Raw genomic sequence first — 20,181 nt, 5'->3', positions numbered from 1 at the left:
CAGACACTGGGCAAGTTTCAACACAGAGCTCCGCCAATGCACTTTAATCCTTCTCGACCTTTAATATTGCTATTGTTCCAGACCTGGGACTCTTCGGAGCTGAAGTTGTACAATCAATCAAAATGTCGGTTGATTTATGGACAAATATTGATAGGCAACTAGGCAGAGGGTACTAAATTCATTTTCAGTTGGTACCAATGTGTGATATAAACAAAAACTTCCAGAGGTAAAGGGCTTGTGTGGTATTTTTTCCCTTTTTTGGAAAATTTCTTTGGAAGAGGAGGGAAAATGCTCCTTACCTTTATACATTATAACAGGGTGCTCAGCTCGCTGGCACTGGGAATCTTCTGTAGCTGCTGACACTAAGATTCCTATGACTCCCAAACCTGCAACCAGCAATGCAACCAGACCATTTCCCTTAATGGTGATCATGTCGTCCTCTGCACTGGTCACTTTTCCTTTAACTGGCAACTCTCCTTGTATTCATGTGTGGAAAGGACCTGAAGAATGCAAAGAAAAGAATTCAATGACTCTGAGGACAGCTAATAGAAAACAAAACAATTGGTTAGGTTTGCAATGGAAAATAATCCTTTTTTTCCCCTTCCCTGTGGGGTTTGACTTCTCAAAAGTAAATGACAGCTTTTTGTAATTTTACATCATAAAACTGTCAATTACATTTCCATGAATTTGGGAATTAATGAAAAAGACATGTTTTTATCTACCATTGGCATGCACAAAAATTTTGTTTTCTTATATTTTAGATTTATATTTTCCTACTTTGTGAGATGTGTGGGAGGAGAGATTTACACATATAACATTTTCTTTTAGAAGCAGCTTACAAAACAGCAGTATTTTCTTAAATTAGAATATGCCATATTTATTAAATCAGCTTTAGAAACTATAACCCAAGTAGTCTTTGAAAACAACTCATGTAATCTACTCAAATTTCTTATGTGCCCTGGGCTAAACCATTCCATAGCAAGGCTATTTCCACATAAGATACTGGAAATCAAGTTTGCACTCACACAAGGCTCAATTCTGCACCACTCAAGTCAATGGGAATCTTGCCAGCAACTTCAATGGAACTAGACCCACAGTTTCCATCTGATTGTTTCCATGTGACAGTCAGATTTGCTATCCTGCAGAACCGAAGGAAGTGTCACATCCCCTCCCCCCGCCCCTACCAAAAATATTTTCCTGAGATCTGCAGAAATCTCAAGGGCTGTACCAAAGTACCTCTGTGTTACCTCCGACCCACTGAATTCCATGGCATCCAGCTCCTAAAGAAATCATACTCCCATTGCCCTCCAAAGCTCTCTGAAAGGGGGTTTTGGCTGTTGCTCAGTGAAGGGAGATGTAGTACAAGTTAATGCTGATGAGGTTAGTATCTACACAAGGTATTCCCATAGGGCTGAGGGATGCCACATTGTAGCCATTTTCTCCTCCATCAGCACCCTAGCCCAGCAACCTCCCAGCCCCCAAACCTTGTGGTGAATATGGCATGGAGCTGCTACTGCCTCTTCCTCACTTAGATCCACTGCTGCTTGGTCCACTCTTCTCACTAAAGCAAAGAGGAGCATTTGCTCCATACTAAGCATATCAAAGAAGAGACATTCTACCTTCATTTTACTCAATATATTGCTTGTGAAATATGCCAGACTGACAACCCTGGTAGGATATATTTTCTGCCTGTCCACAGAATTCTATATCACAGGCACCAGCAGGGAAAGGTTCACCAAAGTGCCCTGGCATTGTGCCTCAGCCTACAGGTATATCTCTAGGCATGTGAGATTTGTTCAGTCTCCATGTTTAGTCAATCCCAGACTGCTTTGATGAGACTGCCTACAAGATTGCCTATTGTGATGAAGTTTTAACAGTGAGAGCTCCTTTCTAATAAGATCTGGACAGAGATCAACAACTTGTTTTACACAGTTTTAAACAAAACAGTGATGACTTTCAATCAGTACCCACTTGGGTCAAATTCAAGCTAGTGACCTACAGTAATTAATAATCCCTTGAAACATCCACTAATCACAGATTGTATTTTGTAACTGGCAGAATACTCACAACACTAAATGTATTCAAGATCAAATCCAATTCTATTAGATCTACCATACGTAAATATTACAAGCGCTAACAACTTAACACAATTACTCAAAGATCTTGTGCTGCAGGCAGCTTAACGGAGCATTCACCAAATTAATCATTGGTGACAATGCTAAGAACTGGCATACAGCATGTCTGATTTCATTGAGCTATTCTGCACATTTTAATAAAGATAAAGCGTGAACTTTTCTGATTTATATGATACAAATCAAACAAATGAATGTTTATGAAAATATTCTTCCTGTGATGTGCTGACACACTTAACTCCCTTTATAACTAATAAGAGTTATGCACACATATCAAGAGAAGCATCTATCTCTTTGTATGCAGTAAACTAACTGTACTGTAGTAGGATTTGGCTCTTGCTTTATTTTTAATACGACTAGTAGATGAACAGCAATAGGTAAAATTAGGAAAAGTTTGAGCTAAGACTTTTTTTGGGGTGGGGAGCAAAGAATGAGATCAGACTTCAAAGAAGCACTCTCGCTGGTTTTAAAGGAAATTAAATAAGGGGGGAAATGTCAATTAGGGAGATACAGTAAGATTAAGAATAAATTTCTTTAGCATTGTGCAAAGTTAAAGATCACAAATCATTAACAGAATATCTAGGTATAATTTATTTTATAAAAGTCTACCTATCACATGTCTTAGACATTATTTAATCATGGACCATTGATACTATTAACATTTGTCACCACTGCATTGTAAGCATATTTTGGTGAGTCTATATGAGTACATTTGTTTCTTTTAAAAAGGAATTAAATTCACTCTATTATACCTAATACAAAGGCTTCCTACAATAAAGCTATATCAGATTATCCCACTACATTTGTGCAGCATTTAGCAGAAATTATTTTTAAAAGGACAAACCATATAATTTTAAAACACTTTGCAACCTTTTAGAAACAAATGAAATCATTTTAAAAGATGCCTTTAAATTCATGCAAGAAAAATCATTCCAATCAAACTTTTCACTTAGTTAAAATGCTTGAGGTAAATGGAAGTAAAAACACTGATTATGTTCAAAATCATACTTTGTTAGAAATAAAATTCTAACACAGGCCTGATTTTATGAGATGCAGAGTGTCTTCAGTTCCTCTGATTTCAGTGACAATTGAAGGCATTCAGGACCTTTCAAGAAGCACTAAGCATCTGCACAGGTCAGGACCCTAGTGTGTTCCTCTCGAAGACATAAATCACTATTCTGACCTGGGCTGTTTTCCCCAAACCTTTGTCTCAACGGGATTTTTTCTGAGGAAAGAATCCATAGCATTATTTTAAACCCCAGCATGCAGGTTTCGCTATACCCACCATCCCAGTGCACCTGCTAGTGGATCATGGCTGGTGATACCATACATGTAGTGGTGAGCTGGAGCTGGTTCGCACCAGTTCGCTAGAACCGGCTGTTAAATTTAGAAGTCCTTTTAGAACCGGTTCTCCCTCGCGCAACCATTTCTAAAAGGGCTTCTAAATTTAACAACCAGCCAAAAGTGGTGCCTTAGGTGCCGACTCCATGGGTGCTCCGGGGCTGGAGCACCCACAGGGAAAACTTTATGGGTGCAGACGCAGGCAGTGGCTTCGCGCTCAGGCCCAGGGAGGCAGAGCGGAGATGAGCTGGGGCTGGGGGGGGCGCGAGGAGGGCCACCCGCGCCACAGCAGAACCCGGGGTTGGGGGAGTGCAGGGGACCCCCAGCTCACCTCCACCTCCGTGGCCTGAGCGCGAAGCTGCCACCTGCTTCTCAGCCCTCCCAGGCTTCCCGTTCGGACAGCTGCTTCGCAGGAAGCAGGGAGATGGGCGGGGAGGGAGGGCGGAAAAGCAGAGCAGGGCGGCGTGTTCATGGGAGGAGATGGAGTGGAGGTGAGGTGAGCTGGGGCCGGGCGCGGGTGGGTGCTCCAGCCCCGGAGCACCCACGGAGTCGGCACCTTGTGATCAGTGGGGGGGGGTGGATGGGGCAGAGGTCCGGGGGGCGTCAAGGAACGCGGGGGGTTCGATGGGGCAGGAGTCCCCGGGGGGCAGGGGTGGGCCACGACCCCCTCATGGGGTGAGGAGGGAACCGGTTGTTAAGATTTTGGCAGCTCATCACTGCAAACGGGAACATGGCAACACTCCAGTTTAGGCAAGGAAGTGAAGACTTATGTAGAAAGCAGACCTAAAATTTCTGCATTTCCCAAATGTGCCATGAGATCTTTCATGAACGGAAATACTGTAGTCAGGCCAAAAGTTTTAGAGCCTTATCTGAAAGATGGTTTAACTGGCAACATACTGTCCGCTACCAATACACATTATCATTAGTTGAGTACACATTCATGGGGAAGAACATCCTCACTGAGTCACCCACACTGTTTCCTGCAGGATTCTAGTATACTTAAAGAAAAGGAGTACTTGTGGCACCTTAGAGACTAACAAATTTATTTGAACATAAGCTTTCGTGAGCTACAGCTCACTTCATCGGATGCATTCAGTGGAAAATACAGTGGGGAGATTTATATACATAGAGACATGAAACAATGAGTGTTAACATACACACTGTAATGAGAGTGATCACTTAAGGTGAGCTATACTGTACTTAAGAAGCTTGCTCTCTATGTGCTGACAAAGTCTAATCCTGATTAATTTAGCTTGCAACTGAAGATAATACAGCTACAGACATGATTGAACTGAACTAGTTTTGAACAGTCAAACTTAGACTCTTTGTCTAATTGCTTGCTTCACAAGAAAAATGTAAAACCTGTAGTTTGAACTAAACTTCACTCATTTCTGGTTTGTTTGCCCTGTGGTGCCATGTTTTGATGCAGCTATGTACTCACAGATATACCTGTTGCCCACGGTCAGCAATATTGGGTTACACTTGTTTCAGCATGCTTTTCCAGAGAGAACATAATCATAATACACAAATCTAGGGAGTATGGGGAAATATAGGATTAATACATAAGCTAAATTATGACTTAATTGGTGTCACAGAGACTTGGTGGCATAAATCTCATCACTGGAATACTAGCATGGAGGGCTATAGCTGGTTCAGGAAAGGTAAGCAGGGGAAAAAGGAAGGTGTTGCATTATACATCAAAAGTGTATAAACTTGTTCACAGGTTTCAGAGTAGCAGCCGTGTTAGTCTGTATTCGCAAAAAGAAAAGGAGTACTTGTGGCACCTTAGAGACTAACAAATTTATTAGAGCATAAGCTTTCGTGAGCTACAGCTCACTTCATCGGATGCATTTGGTGGAAAAAAACTTGTTCAGAGATCCTGAAGAAGACAAGAGGCAGACCAGTTGAAAGTTTCTAGACAAACTAGATAAAAGGGGAAAAAATAGGAGTAATGTGATAGTGGGAGTCCTTCATAGACCATGAAATCAGGAAGAGGGAGTAGGTGAGGCATTTTTCGAACAAATTACAGAAATATCCAAAATACAAGACCTGGTAGCAATGGGGGCTTTAAATAGAAATCTATTGGAAAAATAAAACAAAACTCAAAATTTCCAATAAGTTTGCATTGGGGACAATTTTTTGTTTCAGAAAGTGGAGGAAGTAATCAGAGGGACAGACATTTTAGACTTTATTCAGACCAACAGAGAGGAATTGTTGTGAATCTGAAAGTAGTAGGCAATTTGGGTGAAACTGATCATAAAACGGTAGATTTCGTGAATCTAAAGAAAGGAAGGAGTGAGTACAGCAGAATAAGGACAATGGACTTCCAAAAAGCAGACTTTAACAAACTCAGAGAACTGGTAAGTAAGGTCCCTATGTGAAGAAAATCTAAGGGAGAAAGGAGTTCAGGAGAACTGGCAGTTTCTCAGGAGCGGTTTAATGATCTGAAAATCAAAAAGGAATCCTACAAAAGTGGAAACCTGGACAAATTGCTAAGGAGAAGTATTAAAGAATAGCACAAACATGTAGGGGCCAAATTGAAAATGCTAAGACACAAAATGAGTTATACCTAGCAAGGGACATAAAAGGCAATAAGAAGAAGTTCTTTATGTACATTAGGAGATAGCGAAAGATGCAAGAAAGTGTAGGTCCTCTATTTAGTGGGAAAGGAGAGCTACTAACTGATTACATCAAGAAAGCTCAGCCATGCAGAACACAGTGCCATCCACAGCCTCAGAAACAACTCTGACATCATAATCAAAAAGGCTGACAAAGGAGGTGCTGTCGTCATCATGAATAGGTCGGAGTATGAACAAGAGGCTACTAGGCAGCTCTCCAACATCACTTTCTACAAGCCATTACCCTCTGATTCCACTGAGAGTTACCAAAAGAAACTACAGCATTTGCTCAAGAAACTCCCTGAAAAAGCACAAGAACAAATCCGCACAGACACACCCCTAGAACCCCGACCTGGGGTATTCTATCTGCTACCCAAGATCCATAAACCTGGAAATCCTGGACGCCCCATCATCTCAGGCATTGGCACCCTGACAGCAGGATTGTCTGGCTATGTAGACTCTCTCCTCAGGCCCTTCGTTACCAGCACTCCCAGCTATCTTCGAGACACCACTGACTTCCTGAGGAAACTACAGTCCATTGGTGATCTTCCTAAAAACACCATCCTAGCCACTATGGATGTAGAAGCCCTCTACACCAACATTCCACACAAAGATGGACTACAAGCCGTCAGGAACAGCATCCCCGATACTGTCACGGCTAACCTGGTGGCTGAACTTTGTGACTTTGTCCTCACCCATAATTATTTCACATTTGGTGACAATGTATACCTTCAAATCAGCGGCACTGCTATGGGTACCCGCATGGCCCCACAGTATGCCAACATTTTTATGGCTGACTTAGAACAACGCTTCCTCAGCTCTCGTCCCCTAATGCCCCTACTCTACTTGCGCTACATTGATGACATCTTCATCATCTGGACCCATGGAAAAGAAGCTCTTGAGGAATTCCACCAGGATTTCAACAATTTCCATCCCACCATCAACCTCAGCCTAGACCAGTCCACACAAGAGATCCACTTCCTGGACACTACGGTGCTAATAAGCGATGGTCACATAAACACCACCCTATATCGGAAACCTACTGACCGCTATTCCTACCTACATGCCTCTAGCTTTCATCCAGATCATACCACTCGATCCATTGTCTACAGCCAAGCTCTACGATATAACCGCATTTGCTCCAACCCCTCAGTCAGAGACAAACACCTACAAGATCTCTATCATGAGGAACTACAACTACAACTACAATACCCACCTGCTGAAGTGAAGAAACAGATTGACAGAGCCAGAAGAGTACCCAGAAGTCACCTACTACAGGACAGGCCCAACAAAGAAAATAACAGAACACCACTCGCCATTACCTTCAGCCCCCAACTAAAACCTCTCCAACGCATCAAGGATCTACAACCCATCCTGAAGGACGACCCATCACTCTCACAGATCTTGGGAGACAGGCCAGTCCTTGCTTACAGACAGCCCCCCAATCTGAAGCAAATACTCACCAGCAACCACACACCACACAACAGAACCACTAACCCAGGAACCTATCCTTGCAACAAAGCCCGTTGCCAACTCTGTCCACATATCTATTCAGGGGATACCATCATAGGGCCTAATCACATCAGCCACACTATCAGAGGCTCGTTCACCTGCGCATCTACCAATGTGATATATGCCATCATGTGCCAGCAATGCCCCTCTGACATGTACATTGGCCAAACTGGACAATCTCTACGTAAAAGAATGAATGGACACAAATCAGACGTCAAGAATTATAACATTCAAAAACCAGTTGGAGAACACTTCAATCTCTCTGGTCACTTGATTACAGACCTAAGAGTGGCTATCCTTCAACAAAAAAACTTCAAAAACAGACTCCAACGAGAGACTGCTGAATTGGAATTAATTTGCAAACTGGATACAATTAACTTCGGCTTGAATAGAGACTGGGAATGGATGAGTCATTACACAAAGTAAAACTATTTCCCCATGGTATTTCTCCCCCCCACCCCACCCCACCCCCCACTGTTCCTCTGATAGTCTTGTTAACTGCTGGAATTAGCCTACCTTGCTTGTCACCATGAAAGGTTTTCCTCCTTTCCCCCCCGGCTGCTGGTGATGGCTTATCTTAAGTGATCACTCCTTACACCAACCTTACAGTGTGTATGATAAACCCATTGTTTCATGTTCTCTGTGTGTGTATATAAATCTCTCCTCTGTTTTTTCCACCAAATGCATCCGATGAAGTGAGCTGTAGCTCACGAAAGCTTATGCTCTAATAAATTTGTTAGTCTCTAAGGTGCCACAAGTATTCCTTTTCTTTTTGCGAATACAGACTAACACGGCTGCTACTCTGAAACCTATCAAGAAAGCTGTGGTGTTAAATATCTATTTTGCTTCAGTCTTCACTAAAAGGTTAATGGTGATCAGATACTTAACACAGTATTAACATCAAGGGGAAAGGAACACAATTCAAAATAGGGAAATAGATTAAAGAATATTTAGATAAGTTAAATGTATTAAAGTGGCAGGGTCTGATGAAATTCATTCTATGACATTTAAGGATCTAACTGAAGCAATCTTGGAACCATTAGCAGCTATCTTTGAGAACTCATAGAGACTGGTGAGGTTCCAGGGTCTAGAGAAGGTCACATAATTCTTATTTTTACAAGGGGAAACAAAGAGGACCCACGGAGATATAGACGAGTCAGCCTAACTTTGATACCTGGAAAGATACTGGAACAAATTATTAAACAATCTATTTGTAAGCATCTAGAGGATAAGAGAGTTATAAGGCCAATATGGATTTGTCAAGAACAAATCATGTCAGACCAACCTAATTTCCTTTTTTGACAGGTTTACTGGCCTAATGGATAGAGGAGACTTAGCAGACATGATCTCTCTTGATTTTAGTAAGACATTTGACAAAGTCCCACATGACATCCTAGGGAAGTGTGGTCTAGACCAGTGCTACTCAAAGTGGTGGTTCGCAGACTGGTGCCGGTGTGCGAGCCATCGGCTGCCAGTCTGTGCACACATTGGAAAAAAAAATTGCCGGTCCCCCACATCAGATAGCTTGAGAAGCACTGGTCTAGATGAAATTACTGTAAGATTGGTCCACAACTGGTTGAAAGACCATCCTCAAAGAACAGTTATCAATGTTTTGCTGTCAAACTGGGAGGACATATCTAGTGTAATCCTGCAAGCTTAGTCCTGGGTCCAGTACTATTCTCTATTTTCATTAATGAACTGGATAATGGAGTGGAAAGTAAGCTTATAAAATGTACAGATGACACCAAGCTGCAAGGGATTGCAAGCCCTTCAAAGGACAGCATTAGAATTCAAAATGACCTTGACAAATTAGAGAATCGTCTGAAATCAACAAGATGAAATTCAGTAAGGACAAATGCAAAGTACTACACATAGGAAGGAAAAATCAAATACATATCCATAAAATGGGGAACAACTGACTAGGTGGTAGTACTGCTGAAATGGATCTGGGGGATATAGTGGATCACAAATTGAGTATGAGTCAACAATGTGATGCAGTTGCAAATAAGGCTAATATTCTACAATGCATTAACAGGAGACTTGTTTGTAAGACATGGGACATAATTGTCCTGCTCTACACAGCACTTGTGAGGCCTCAACTGGAGTGCCATGTCCAATCCTGGGTGCCACACTGTAGGGAATTTGTGGACAAACTGGAGGGAGTCCAGAGGAGAAAAACAAAACTGATAAAGGTTTAGAAAACCTGATGTATGGGGAATGGTAAAAAAAAAATGGACATGTTTAGTCTTCAGAAAAGAAGACTGAGGGGAAGAACCCAATAACAGACTTCTAATATGTTAAGAGCTGGTTCTAAATAGGACTGTGACCTATTGTTCTCCATGTCCACTGAAGGTAGGACAAGAAGCAATGGGCATAATCTGCAGCAAGGGAGATTTAGGTTAGATATTAGGCTAAAAAAAAATCTAACTATAAGGGTAGTTAAGCACTGGAATAGACTTCCAAGGGAGGCTATCAAATCCCCATCAATGAAGGTTTTTAATACAGGCTGGACTATGTATAATGGGACCAATCTTGTATATACTTATGGGTGCAATGTGTATCACTATGAGAAGATTATTGACTTTAATGTATTTATTCATGGTAGAAAGTGTATTGTCCATTCAGACTGCTCACAGAAATGGAGATCCATACAAGATAGGATAAACTAAACAGACTTTGATTAACAAGGCTTTTAAGTACACATTCTGGTCTCAACAGCCCAGATGAGCGCACACACACACTCAGAGAATGCCAGTCTCAGACTCACTTCCTGTGCCTCTCTTAAAGGAACAATGCACCAGTTCTCTAACTATGCATGAATATAATACATCTCCCTGTAAACAAAAATAAGATTGGGATGCCATTCCTAATGTTCCTGCTTAATAATAGCATTAGGACATTCCACTGTTTGGGTTTAAATATTTTCCAACATCAGAAGTGAGTGTTACTTCTTGTATTCCAAGTCACTGATAACTTGCAAAAAAAATTATTTTGAATCCTTATGAATCAATGTCAATAAAGCACAAGATGGGGTACCAGTTGGTGTCCGCTGTAGACCATCAAATCACACCAGGGAACAGAATGACCACCTCCATACATCTCTATCTATAATGTGTGGGGGTGGGAAATCTATGTGATCATGGGAGACTTCAATTTGACTGACATATGCTGGGGCTTCATACTGCCAGTACTAAAATACTCTTGGTAGTTCGAAATATTATACAGGACAATTTTCTAACTCAAGAAGTGTTACATTCAACACAAGGGAATTCTGTATTAGACCTTCTCATGATGGATAAAAAGGGCGAGTGTTAAAGAATGAACAGGACTGAGCACAGAACTTAAAATTAATGGAAACTTAGGTACAATGGATCATGGATGGATCACATTTATAATGTGCAAACAGAATAAAGTCCAGACTAATGATACATATACTTGATGCTTTAAAAGGGCCAATTTCACAAAGATGAAAACCATTATAAGCCAAGTCAGCTAGGAGGAAGAATTTAATCAGAAAAATGTGAATGATAACAGGGAACTGCATAAGAACACTTTACTAGATGCCCAAAAAAATACAAGCGAGGAAGAAGGCCATATTGGTTAAAAAACTGACTTGATTTAGAGGGCAAGTGAAGGCGGCTATAAAAATTATATAAACAAATAGGAGAAAGGGGAAGTCAGTAGTTATGAATATAAATCAGAAGCTAGAAATTGTACAAAATTGACAAGGGAAGCAAAGGCAAAATCTATGGCTAGCACAGTTAAAGACAATAACAAGGATTTTTTAAAGTATGTAAGGAACAAAAAGAATCCTAACAATGGTATTTGTCCATTACTAGATGGAAATGTAGAATTATCAATAATAATGCCTAATATAAATATGTTCTGTTCTGTATTTGGGAAAAAAAGATAACCCTTTTTCCATTCCACTAGTATCTCCGGATGCTGTTAAACAGCAGCAACTAAAGGTAGACATTTTTAAATCAGCAGGTCTTGCAGTTAAGAATTTTAAAAGAGCTGGCTGATGATCTCAGTGGATCATGAATGTTGATTTTCAATAAGTCTTGGAACACCTGGGAAGTTCTAGAAGACTGCAAGAAAGCTAATATTGTGTCAATTTTTTAAAAAGGTAAATGGGATGACCTGGGTATTAAAGGCCTGTCAGTCTGACATCAATCCCAGGTCAGTTAATGGAATGGCTGATAAAATACTTGATTAATAAAGAATTAAGGAGGGTAATGTAATTAATGCCAATTAGCATGGGTTTATGGAAAATAGATCCAGTCAAACTAACTTGATGCATTTTCTTGAAGAGATTACAAGTTTGATTGCTAACGATAATAGTGTTCATGTAATATACTTAGATTTCTGTCAGGCATTTGATTTGGTGCCACATGACATTTTGATTAAGAAACTAGAACTATATAACAATATAACAATATAAAATTAACATGTCACACTTTACATTGATTACAAACTGATAATGAATCGGTCTCAAATGCAACTGTAATGGGGAATCATCATAGAATTTTTAGTGCGGGGTCTCAGGAGGATCGGCTCTTGGGCCTACACTATTTAAAATGTTTATTAATGACCTAGAAAAAAACATAAAATTAGCACTAATAAGTCTGCAGGTGACATACATACAACCAGTATTGGGTGTCTGCCCTGCTTTTTGACAGTCTGCCCTGAGGCTGGCACTCACGGTCATGAGCCATTTCAGACAGCATGAAACCCTGTTTCGATACTTTTCAGCAGCAATGACTCTGTGATGGACTAGGGTCTAAAGGAAAAACAGATAATCTAATTCTTAATTTTGTTAGTGATATTCTGCCCTTATTTGCTGAAGAGAGTGGCTTTCACACTTTCTTAATGGAATTATTCCCAAGGCCAGTGGTATGTGTACAGAAATGTTACAAAATAAACTAGTGGGGCAGGACAACTTGGTTCTTGAAAAAATTAAAAATAAACTGACATCTGTTCTTTCTATTTTCACAACTGTAGGAGTGTGGACACATCAAGCGAGAGGCTACACAGGTGTCACCTGTCACTGGATTGACTCTGATAACCTAACAAGAGAGTCAGCAGTCTTAGGCTTCTGACACTTTGCTAGAACACATTCGTACAACAAGATCGCTTCTCTATTGACCGAGATGCATTCACAGTTTGATCTGAACTCAACAAAAATAACAAATGGTTACAGACAATAGTAGCAATTTTGTTAAAGCCTTCAAGCTGTTTTCAGGACCTGGAGAGCTAAAGGATTATTGATGTTGGAAATCAAGTGGCGAATGATGCTGATAAGGAAGCAGACACCCCAGATTCTGATATATGTAGTCATGTGAGTATTTTTAAGTGATACTGCTGAGTGTTCATGTCTATTTTACTTGCCACCACATATGACCAGTTTTTCATAGAATCATAGAATATCAGGGTTGGAAGGGACCTCAGGAGGTCATCTAATCCAACCTCTCCTCAAAGCAGGACCAATCCCCAACTAAATCATCCCAGCCAGGGCTTTGTCAAGCCTAACCTTGAAAACCTCTAAGGAAGGAGATTCCACCACCCCCCTAGGTAACCCATTCCAGTGCTTCACCATTCTCCTAGTGAAAAAGTTTTCCCTGACATCCAACCTAAACCTCCACACTGCAACTAGAGACCATTACTCCTTGTTCTGTCATCTGCTACCACTGAGAACAGTCTAGGTCCATCCTCTTTGGAACCCCCTTTCAGGTAGTTGAAAGCAGCTAACAAATCCCCCCTCATTCTTCTCTTCTGCAGACTAAACAATCCCAGTTCCCTCAGCCTCTCCTCATAAGTCATAAACTCCAGCTCCCTAATCATTTGTGCTGCCCTCCGCTGCACCCTTTCCAATTTTTCCTCATCCTTCTTGTAGTGTGGGGCCCAAAACTGGACACAGTACTCCAGATGAGGCCTCACCAATGTCAAATAGAGGGGAATGATCATATCCCTCAATCTGCTGGCAATGCTCCTACTTATACAGCCTAAAATGCCGTTAGCCTTCTTGGCAGCAAGGGCACACTGTTGACTCATATCCAGCTTCTTGTCCACTGTAACCCCTAAGTCCTTTTCTGCAAAACTGCTGCCTAGCCGCTCAGTCCCTAGTCTGTAGCAGTGTATGAGATTCTTCCGTCCTAAGTGCAGGACTCTGCACTTGTCCTTGTTGAACCTCATCAGATTTCTTTTGGCCCAATACTCTAATTTGTCTAGGCCCCTCTCCATCCTATCCCTATCCTCCAGCGTATCTACCACTCCTCTCAGTTTAGTGTCATCTGAAAACTTGCTGAGGGTGTAATCCACGCCATCCTCCAGATCATTAATGAAGATATTGAACAAAACTGGCTCCAGGACCGACCCTTGGAGCACTCCGCTTGATACCAGCTGCCAACTAGACATGGAGCCATTGATCACTACCCGTGGAGCCCGATGATCTAGCCAGCTTTCTATCCATCTTATAGTCCATTCATCCAGCCCATACTTCTGTAACTTGCTGGCAAGTTTTTCCACACACACCGAACTTGGTGGCAACTGCTAGGCTCTTGCCAAAAACTCTCAATACAAGTGTCTTTTCAGAAGTGTAATGGGTAAGTGCTCTACATTAAGCAATGCTGCACACCGAAGCTCAGAGTGCTGATGTGAATGACACCCAGGGAAAAACAATCCTCAAAACTACCTCTATCAAATGGAATTCAAAGTTACACTGCTTTGACTTTTGACATGTGTGATAGGATTAATATTGTGATGGAGCTGCCAAAATTCTCCAACCCAGAGTTCGAATTTCTAGGTGAGTGGTAGGAGGTGATGTCCTCAGTTGCCAATGCATTTGATAAACTTCTGGGGGAGGAGAACATAAGAGTCTTTCTATGGTGCAGTTCTGCCTCCTGTACTTGTGCTAAAATCCAGATTTGACTCGTTTTCTCCAAAATACAGTTCTTGCTTGGTAGACAATTTGAAGGATACACTTAGAAAATGGTTTGGGCATATTTTGACCTTTGATGCAGCTGTGAGTAACAACAGTATAAAGATATTCATTGTTGCTTCTGTGTCATACCCATTTTTAAGCTCTATTGGCTGCACAATCATGATCAGAGAAAAATTGCAGAGGAACATTTTTTAATAAGATCTGGTTTATTATAACACCCTTCCAAAGCTATAGCTCAATCTACAACATCCAAAGCTGCCACTAATTTCTATGACTTTGATGATAAATGGGCATCTGAATCTGACTCTGACTTAAGAATTGTTGGGATGCAATTCCTTAGTGATCCACTGCATGACATGAATCAACTGAAAAGCAGTTCTTAAGGCTCTTATCAAATTTAATACCACACTGCCAAACTCTGCTCCTTGTGGAGAGACTATTCAGTAGTGCTGGACAAATCCTCTTTCTAAGAAAAAAACATTGTCAGGATGATATATTCAAGATCATGCTGTTATTATAGAAAAATGCACATTTCATTGAATGATATGCTCTCTGTACATAATATCATTATATATAAATAAATGGAAAGAAATGTTATAAATTTATTTACATTTATAAGTATTTTTTCATTGTTATTCCATACTTATTTGTGTATTTGATTAACATTTCATTATTGCTCTTTTTTCTCTCTTTCACTATGTGCTTATATTATTTAGGAATTGTCATTCTATTGCCCAGACAATTATCGGGAATATGGGATTTGAAAGTATCTGTGCTTATACTTGTATTTTTACTTACAAACACCTATGTGCTATTTTCACAGCATACTTATACTTGTATTTATAAGTACTTTGGTAAAGGGTGTACTTGGCACTTGTACTTAAGTCCTTTTAATCAGTATTTATGACAACTCTGCTTTTTGCTCAATGTGTACTAGCCCTGGTCTACACTAGGCGTTGAGGTCGAATTAGCAGCGTTAAATTAATGTAACCCTGCACCCGTCCACATGACGAAGCCCTTTTTTTCGACTTAGAGGGCTCTTAAAATCGATTTCCTTACTCCACCCCCAACAAGGGGATTAGAGCTGAAATCGGTTTTGCTGGGTCAAATTTGGGGTACTGTGGACGCAATTAGATGCTATTGGCCTCCAGGAGCTATCCCAGAGTGCTCCATTGTGACCGCTCTGGACAGCACTCTCAACTCAGTTGCACTGACCAGGTAGACAGGAAAAGGCCCCGCAAACTTTTGAATTTCAATTTCCTGTTTCGCCACCGTGGCAAGCTGCAGGTGACCATGCAGAGCTCATCAGCAGAGGTGACCATGATGGAATCCCAGAATTGCAAAAGAGCTCCAGCATGGACCGAACCAGAGGTACAGGATCTGATCGCTGTATGGGGAGAGGAATCTGTGCTATCAGAACTACGTTCCAGTTTTCGAAATGCCAAAACATTTGTGAAAATCTCCCAGGGCATGAAGGACAGAGGCCATAACAGGGACCGAAAGCAGTGCCACGTGAAACTTAAGGAGCTGAGGCAAGCCTACCAGAAAACCAGAGAGGCGAACGGCCGCTCCGGGTCAGAGTCCCAAACATGCCGCGTCTATGATAAGCTGCATGCCATTTTAAGGGGTTCAGCCACCACTACCCCAGCCGAGTTGTTTGACTTCTTCAATGGAGATGGAGGCAACACTGAAGCAGGTTTTGGGGACGAGGAGGACGATGATGATGAGGTTGTAGATAGCTCACAGCAAACAAGCGGAGAAACTGGTTTTCCCGACAACCAGGGACTATTTCTCACCCTGGACCTGGAGCCAGTATCCCCCGAACCCACCCAAGGCTGCCTCCCGGACCCGCCAGGCGGAGAAGGGACCTCTGGTGAGTGTACCTTTTAAAATACTATACAAGATTTAAAAGCCAGCATGTTTAATGATTAATTTGCCCTGGCATTCGTAGCTCTCCTGGATATACTCCCAAAGCCTTTGCAAAAGGTTTCTGGGGAGGACAGCCTTATTCCATCCACCATGGTAGGACACTTTACCACTCCAGGCCAGTAGCACGTACTCAGAAATCATTGTAGAACAAAGCATTGCAGTGTATGTTTGCTGGCATTCAAACAACATCCGTTCTTTCTCTCTCTGTATTATCCTCGGGAGAGTGATATCATTCATGGTCACCTGGTTGAAACAGGGTGCTTTTCTTAAGGGGACATTCAGAGGTGCCCGTTCCTGCAGGGCTGTTTGCCTATGGCTGAACAGAAATGTTCCCCGCTGTTAGCCACGCGGTGGGGGAAGGCAAAATGCGACCTTGTAATGAAAGCACATGTGCTATGTATGTAATGTTAACAGCAAGGTTTACTGTGAAAGCATGTATCCATTGTTCTATAAAATGTGTCTTTTCAAATACCACTGTCCCTTTTTTTTCCTCCACCAGCTGCATGTGTTTCAAGGATCACAGGATCTTCCCCTTCCCAGAGGCTAGCAAAGATTAGAAGGCGAAAAAAACACACTCGCGATGAAATGTTCTCTGAGCTCATGCTGTCCTCCCACACTGACAGAGCACAGACGAATGCATGGAGGCAGACAATGTCAGAGTGCAGGAAAGCACAAAATGACCGGGAGGAGAGGTGATGGGCTGAAGAGAGTAAGTGGTGGGCTGAAGAGAGGGCTAAAGCTGAAAGGTGGCGGCAGCATGATGAGAGGAGGCAGGATTCAATGCTGAGGCTGCTGGAGGATCAAACTAATATGCTCCAGCATATGGTTGAGCAGCAGAAAAGGCAGCAGGAGCACAGACCACTGCTACAGCCCCTGTGTAACCAACCGCCCTCCTCCCCAACCGCCCTCCTCCGCAAGTTCCATAGCCTCCTCACCCAGATGCCCAAGAATGCGGTGGGGGGGGCCTCCGGCCACCCAGCCACTCCACCCCAGAGGATTGCCCAAGCAACAGAAGGCTGACATTCAATAAGTTTTAAACTTATACTTAAACTTTTAAAGGGCTGTGTGGCCTTGTCCTTCCCTCCTCCACCACCCCTCCTGGGCTACCTTGGTAATTATTCCCCTATTTGTGTGATGAATTAATAAAGAATAATGAATGTGAAGCAACAATGACTTTATTGCCTCTGCAAGCGGTGATCGAAGAGAGGTGGGAAGGGTGGTTAGCTTACAGGGAAGTAGAGTGAACCAACGGGCGGGGGGTTTCATCAAGGAGAAACAAACAAAACTTTCACACCGTAGCCTGGCCAGTCATGAAACTGGTTTTCAAAGCTTCTCTGATGTGCACCGCACGCTCCTCTGCTCTTCTAACCGGCAGCCAGGTGATTTGCCTCAACCTCCCACCCCGCCATAAACGTCTCCCCCTTATTCTCACAGATATTGTGGAGTGCACAGCAAGCAGTAATAACAATGGGAATATTGGTTTCGCTGAGGTCTAACCGAGTCAGTAAACTGTGCCAGCGCACTTTTAAACATCCAAATGCACATTCTACCACCATTCTGCACTTGCTCAGCCTGTAGTTGAACAGCTCCTGACTACTCTCCAGGCTGCCTATGTATGTCTTCATGAGCCATGGCATTAAGGGGTAGGCTGGGTCCCCAAGGATAACTATAGGCATTTCAACATCCCCAACAGTTATTTTCCGGTCCGGGAAGAAAGTCCCTTCCTGCAGCTTTTGAAACAGACCAGAGTTCCTGAAGATGCGAGCGTCATGTACCTTTCCCAGCCATCCCACGTTGATGTTGGTGAAACATCCCTTGTGATCCACCAGTGCTTGCAGCACTATTGAAAAGTACCCCTTGCAGTTTATGTACTCACTGGCTTGGTGCTCCGGTGCCAAGACAGAGATATGGGTTCCATCTATGGCCCCACCACAGTTAGGGAATTCCATTGCAGCAAAGCCATCCACTATGACCTGCACATTTCCCAGAGTCACTACCCTTAATATCAGCAGATCTTTGATTGCATTGGCTACTTGCATCACAGCAGCCCCCACAGTAGATTTGCCCACTCCAAATTGATTTCCGACTGACCGGTAGCTACCTAGCGTTGCAAGCTTCCACAGGGCTATTGCCACTCGCTTCTCAACTGTGAGGGCTGCTCTCATCTTGGTATTCTTGCACCTCAGGGCAGGGGAAAGCAAGTCACCAAGTTCCATGAAAGTGCCCTTACGCATGCGAAAATTTCGCAGCCACTGGGAATTGTCTCAGACCTGCAACACTATGCGGTCCCACCAGTCTGTGCTTGTTTCCTGGGCCCAGAATCGGCGTTCCACTGCATGAGCCTGCCCCATTAGCACCATGATTCCCACATTGGCAGGGCCCGTGCTTTGAAAGAAGTCTGTGTCCATGTCCTCATCACTCTCGTAACCACGCTGATGTCACCTACTCGCCCCGTTTCGCTTTGCCAGGTTCTGGTGCTGCATATACTGCTGGATAGTGCGTGTGGTGTTTAATGTGCTCCTAATTGCCAAAGTGATCTGAGCGGGCTCCATGCTTGCCGTGGTATGGTGTCTGCACAGAAAAAAGGCGCGGAACGATTGTCTGCTGTTGTCCTGACGGAGGGAGGGGCGACTGATGACATGGCTTACAGGGTTGGCTTACACGGAATTAAAATCAACAAAGGGGGTGGCTTTGCGAGAAACTCAATGGCCGCCTCAAGGATAGAACTCAAAACTGGGTTTAGCAGGCCGTTGATTTCACAGAGGGAGGGAGGGAGGAGAAAATGAATACAAAACAAATCTGGTCTATTTCTTGTTTTGAGCCACTTCATCTATCTTTATACATCTTGCTAGCAGCAGACGGTGCAGTACGACCGCTAGCCATCGTCATCTCCTGGGTGCTCGGCAAAAGACGGTGTAGTATGACTACTGGCCATCGTCTTCTGCTAGCTGCAGATTAAAAGACAGTGCACTGCCGGTAGGACTCAATCGCAATCAGACGAAACAAGAGAAATGACCTGGCTGAGTCACTCCCATGTTTGCCCAGGAGCCCAGTTAAAAGAGCACCCAGGACTACGTTGACAACAGCTACCAGTCATACTGCACTGTCTGCTGCCAAAAGGCAATAAACTGCTGCTGCGTAGCAATGCAGTACCACGTCCTCCAGCACCCAGGAGACATACGGTGATGGTTAGCTTAGCTGGCTCCATGCTTGCAGTGGTATGGCGTCTGCACAGGTAACTCAAGAAAAAAGGCGCAAAACGATTGTCTGCCCTTGCTTTTACGGAGAAAGGGAGGGAACAGGGGCCTGACGATAAGTACCCAGAACCACCCGCGACAATGTTTTAGCCCCATCAGGCACTGGGATTTCTACCCAGAATTCAAATGGGCGGTGGAGACTGAGGGAACTGTGGGATAGCTACCCACAGTGCAAAACTCCGGAAGTCAACGGTTGCCTCAAAATCCATAGGTGGCATATTTCTGGCATTATTCTACATGAAAGCCATAGTTCGTTTGTTGTTGTTGTTGTTTGTTTTGTTTTTTTACTTCAGACACCACATATTGTCTTTGTTCAGACTCCTCACAGGAATGGAGGTCCCTACAGGACAGGGTGCTTTTATTAACAAGACTTTCAAACACATACTCTTGTCTCAACAGCCTATCTCAGCAGGAAAGCCAGTCTCAAAGTCACTTTCCATGCCTCTCTT

At 42.8% G+C, this 20,181-nt stretch overlaps 1 protein-coding gene across 2 annotated transcripts in view; it reads right to left on the bottom strand.

The window, feature by feature from the left end:
- SEMA5A (semaphorin 5A) overlaps positions 1 to 20,181 on the bottom strand; it is a 627,428-nt gene that overhangs the window by 425,358 nt on the left and 181,889 nt on the right. For both annotated transcript variants that reach the window (XM_038392658.2, XM_038392657.2), the window contains exon 2: positions 300 to 500. In XM_038392658.2, coding sequence (XP_038248586.1) covers positions 300 to 432 — 133 coding nt within the window. In that variant the 5' untranslated portion in view covers positions 433 to 500. The remainder of the gene's footprint in view (positions 1 to 299; positions 501 to 20,181) is intronic.

The sequence above is a fragment of the Dermochelys coriacea genome, chromosome 2 (assembly GCF_009764565.3).
Source record: "Dermochelys coriacea isolate rDerCor1 chromosome 2, rDerCor1.pri.v4, whole genome shotgun sequence".
Taxonomy (NCBI): Eukaryota; Metazoa; Chordata; order Testudines; family Dermochelyidae; genus Dermochelys; species Dermochelys coriacea.
Note: the sequence above shows the minus strand (reverse complement) of the source record. Positions and strands in the feature narration are given on the sequence as shown.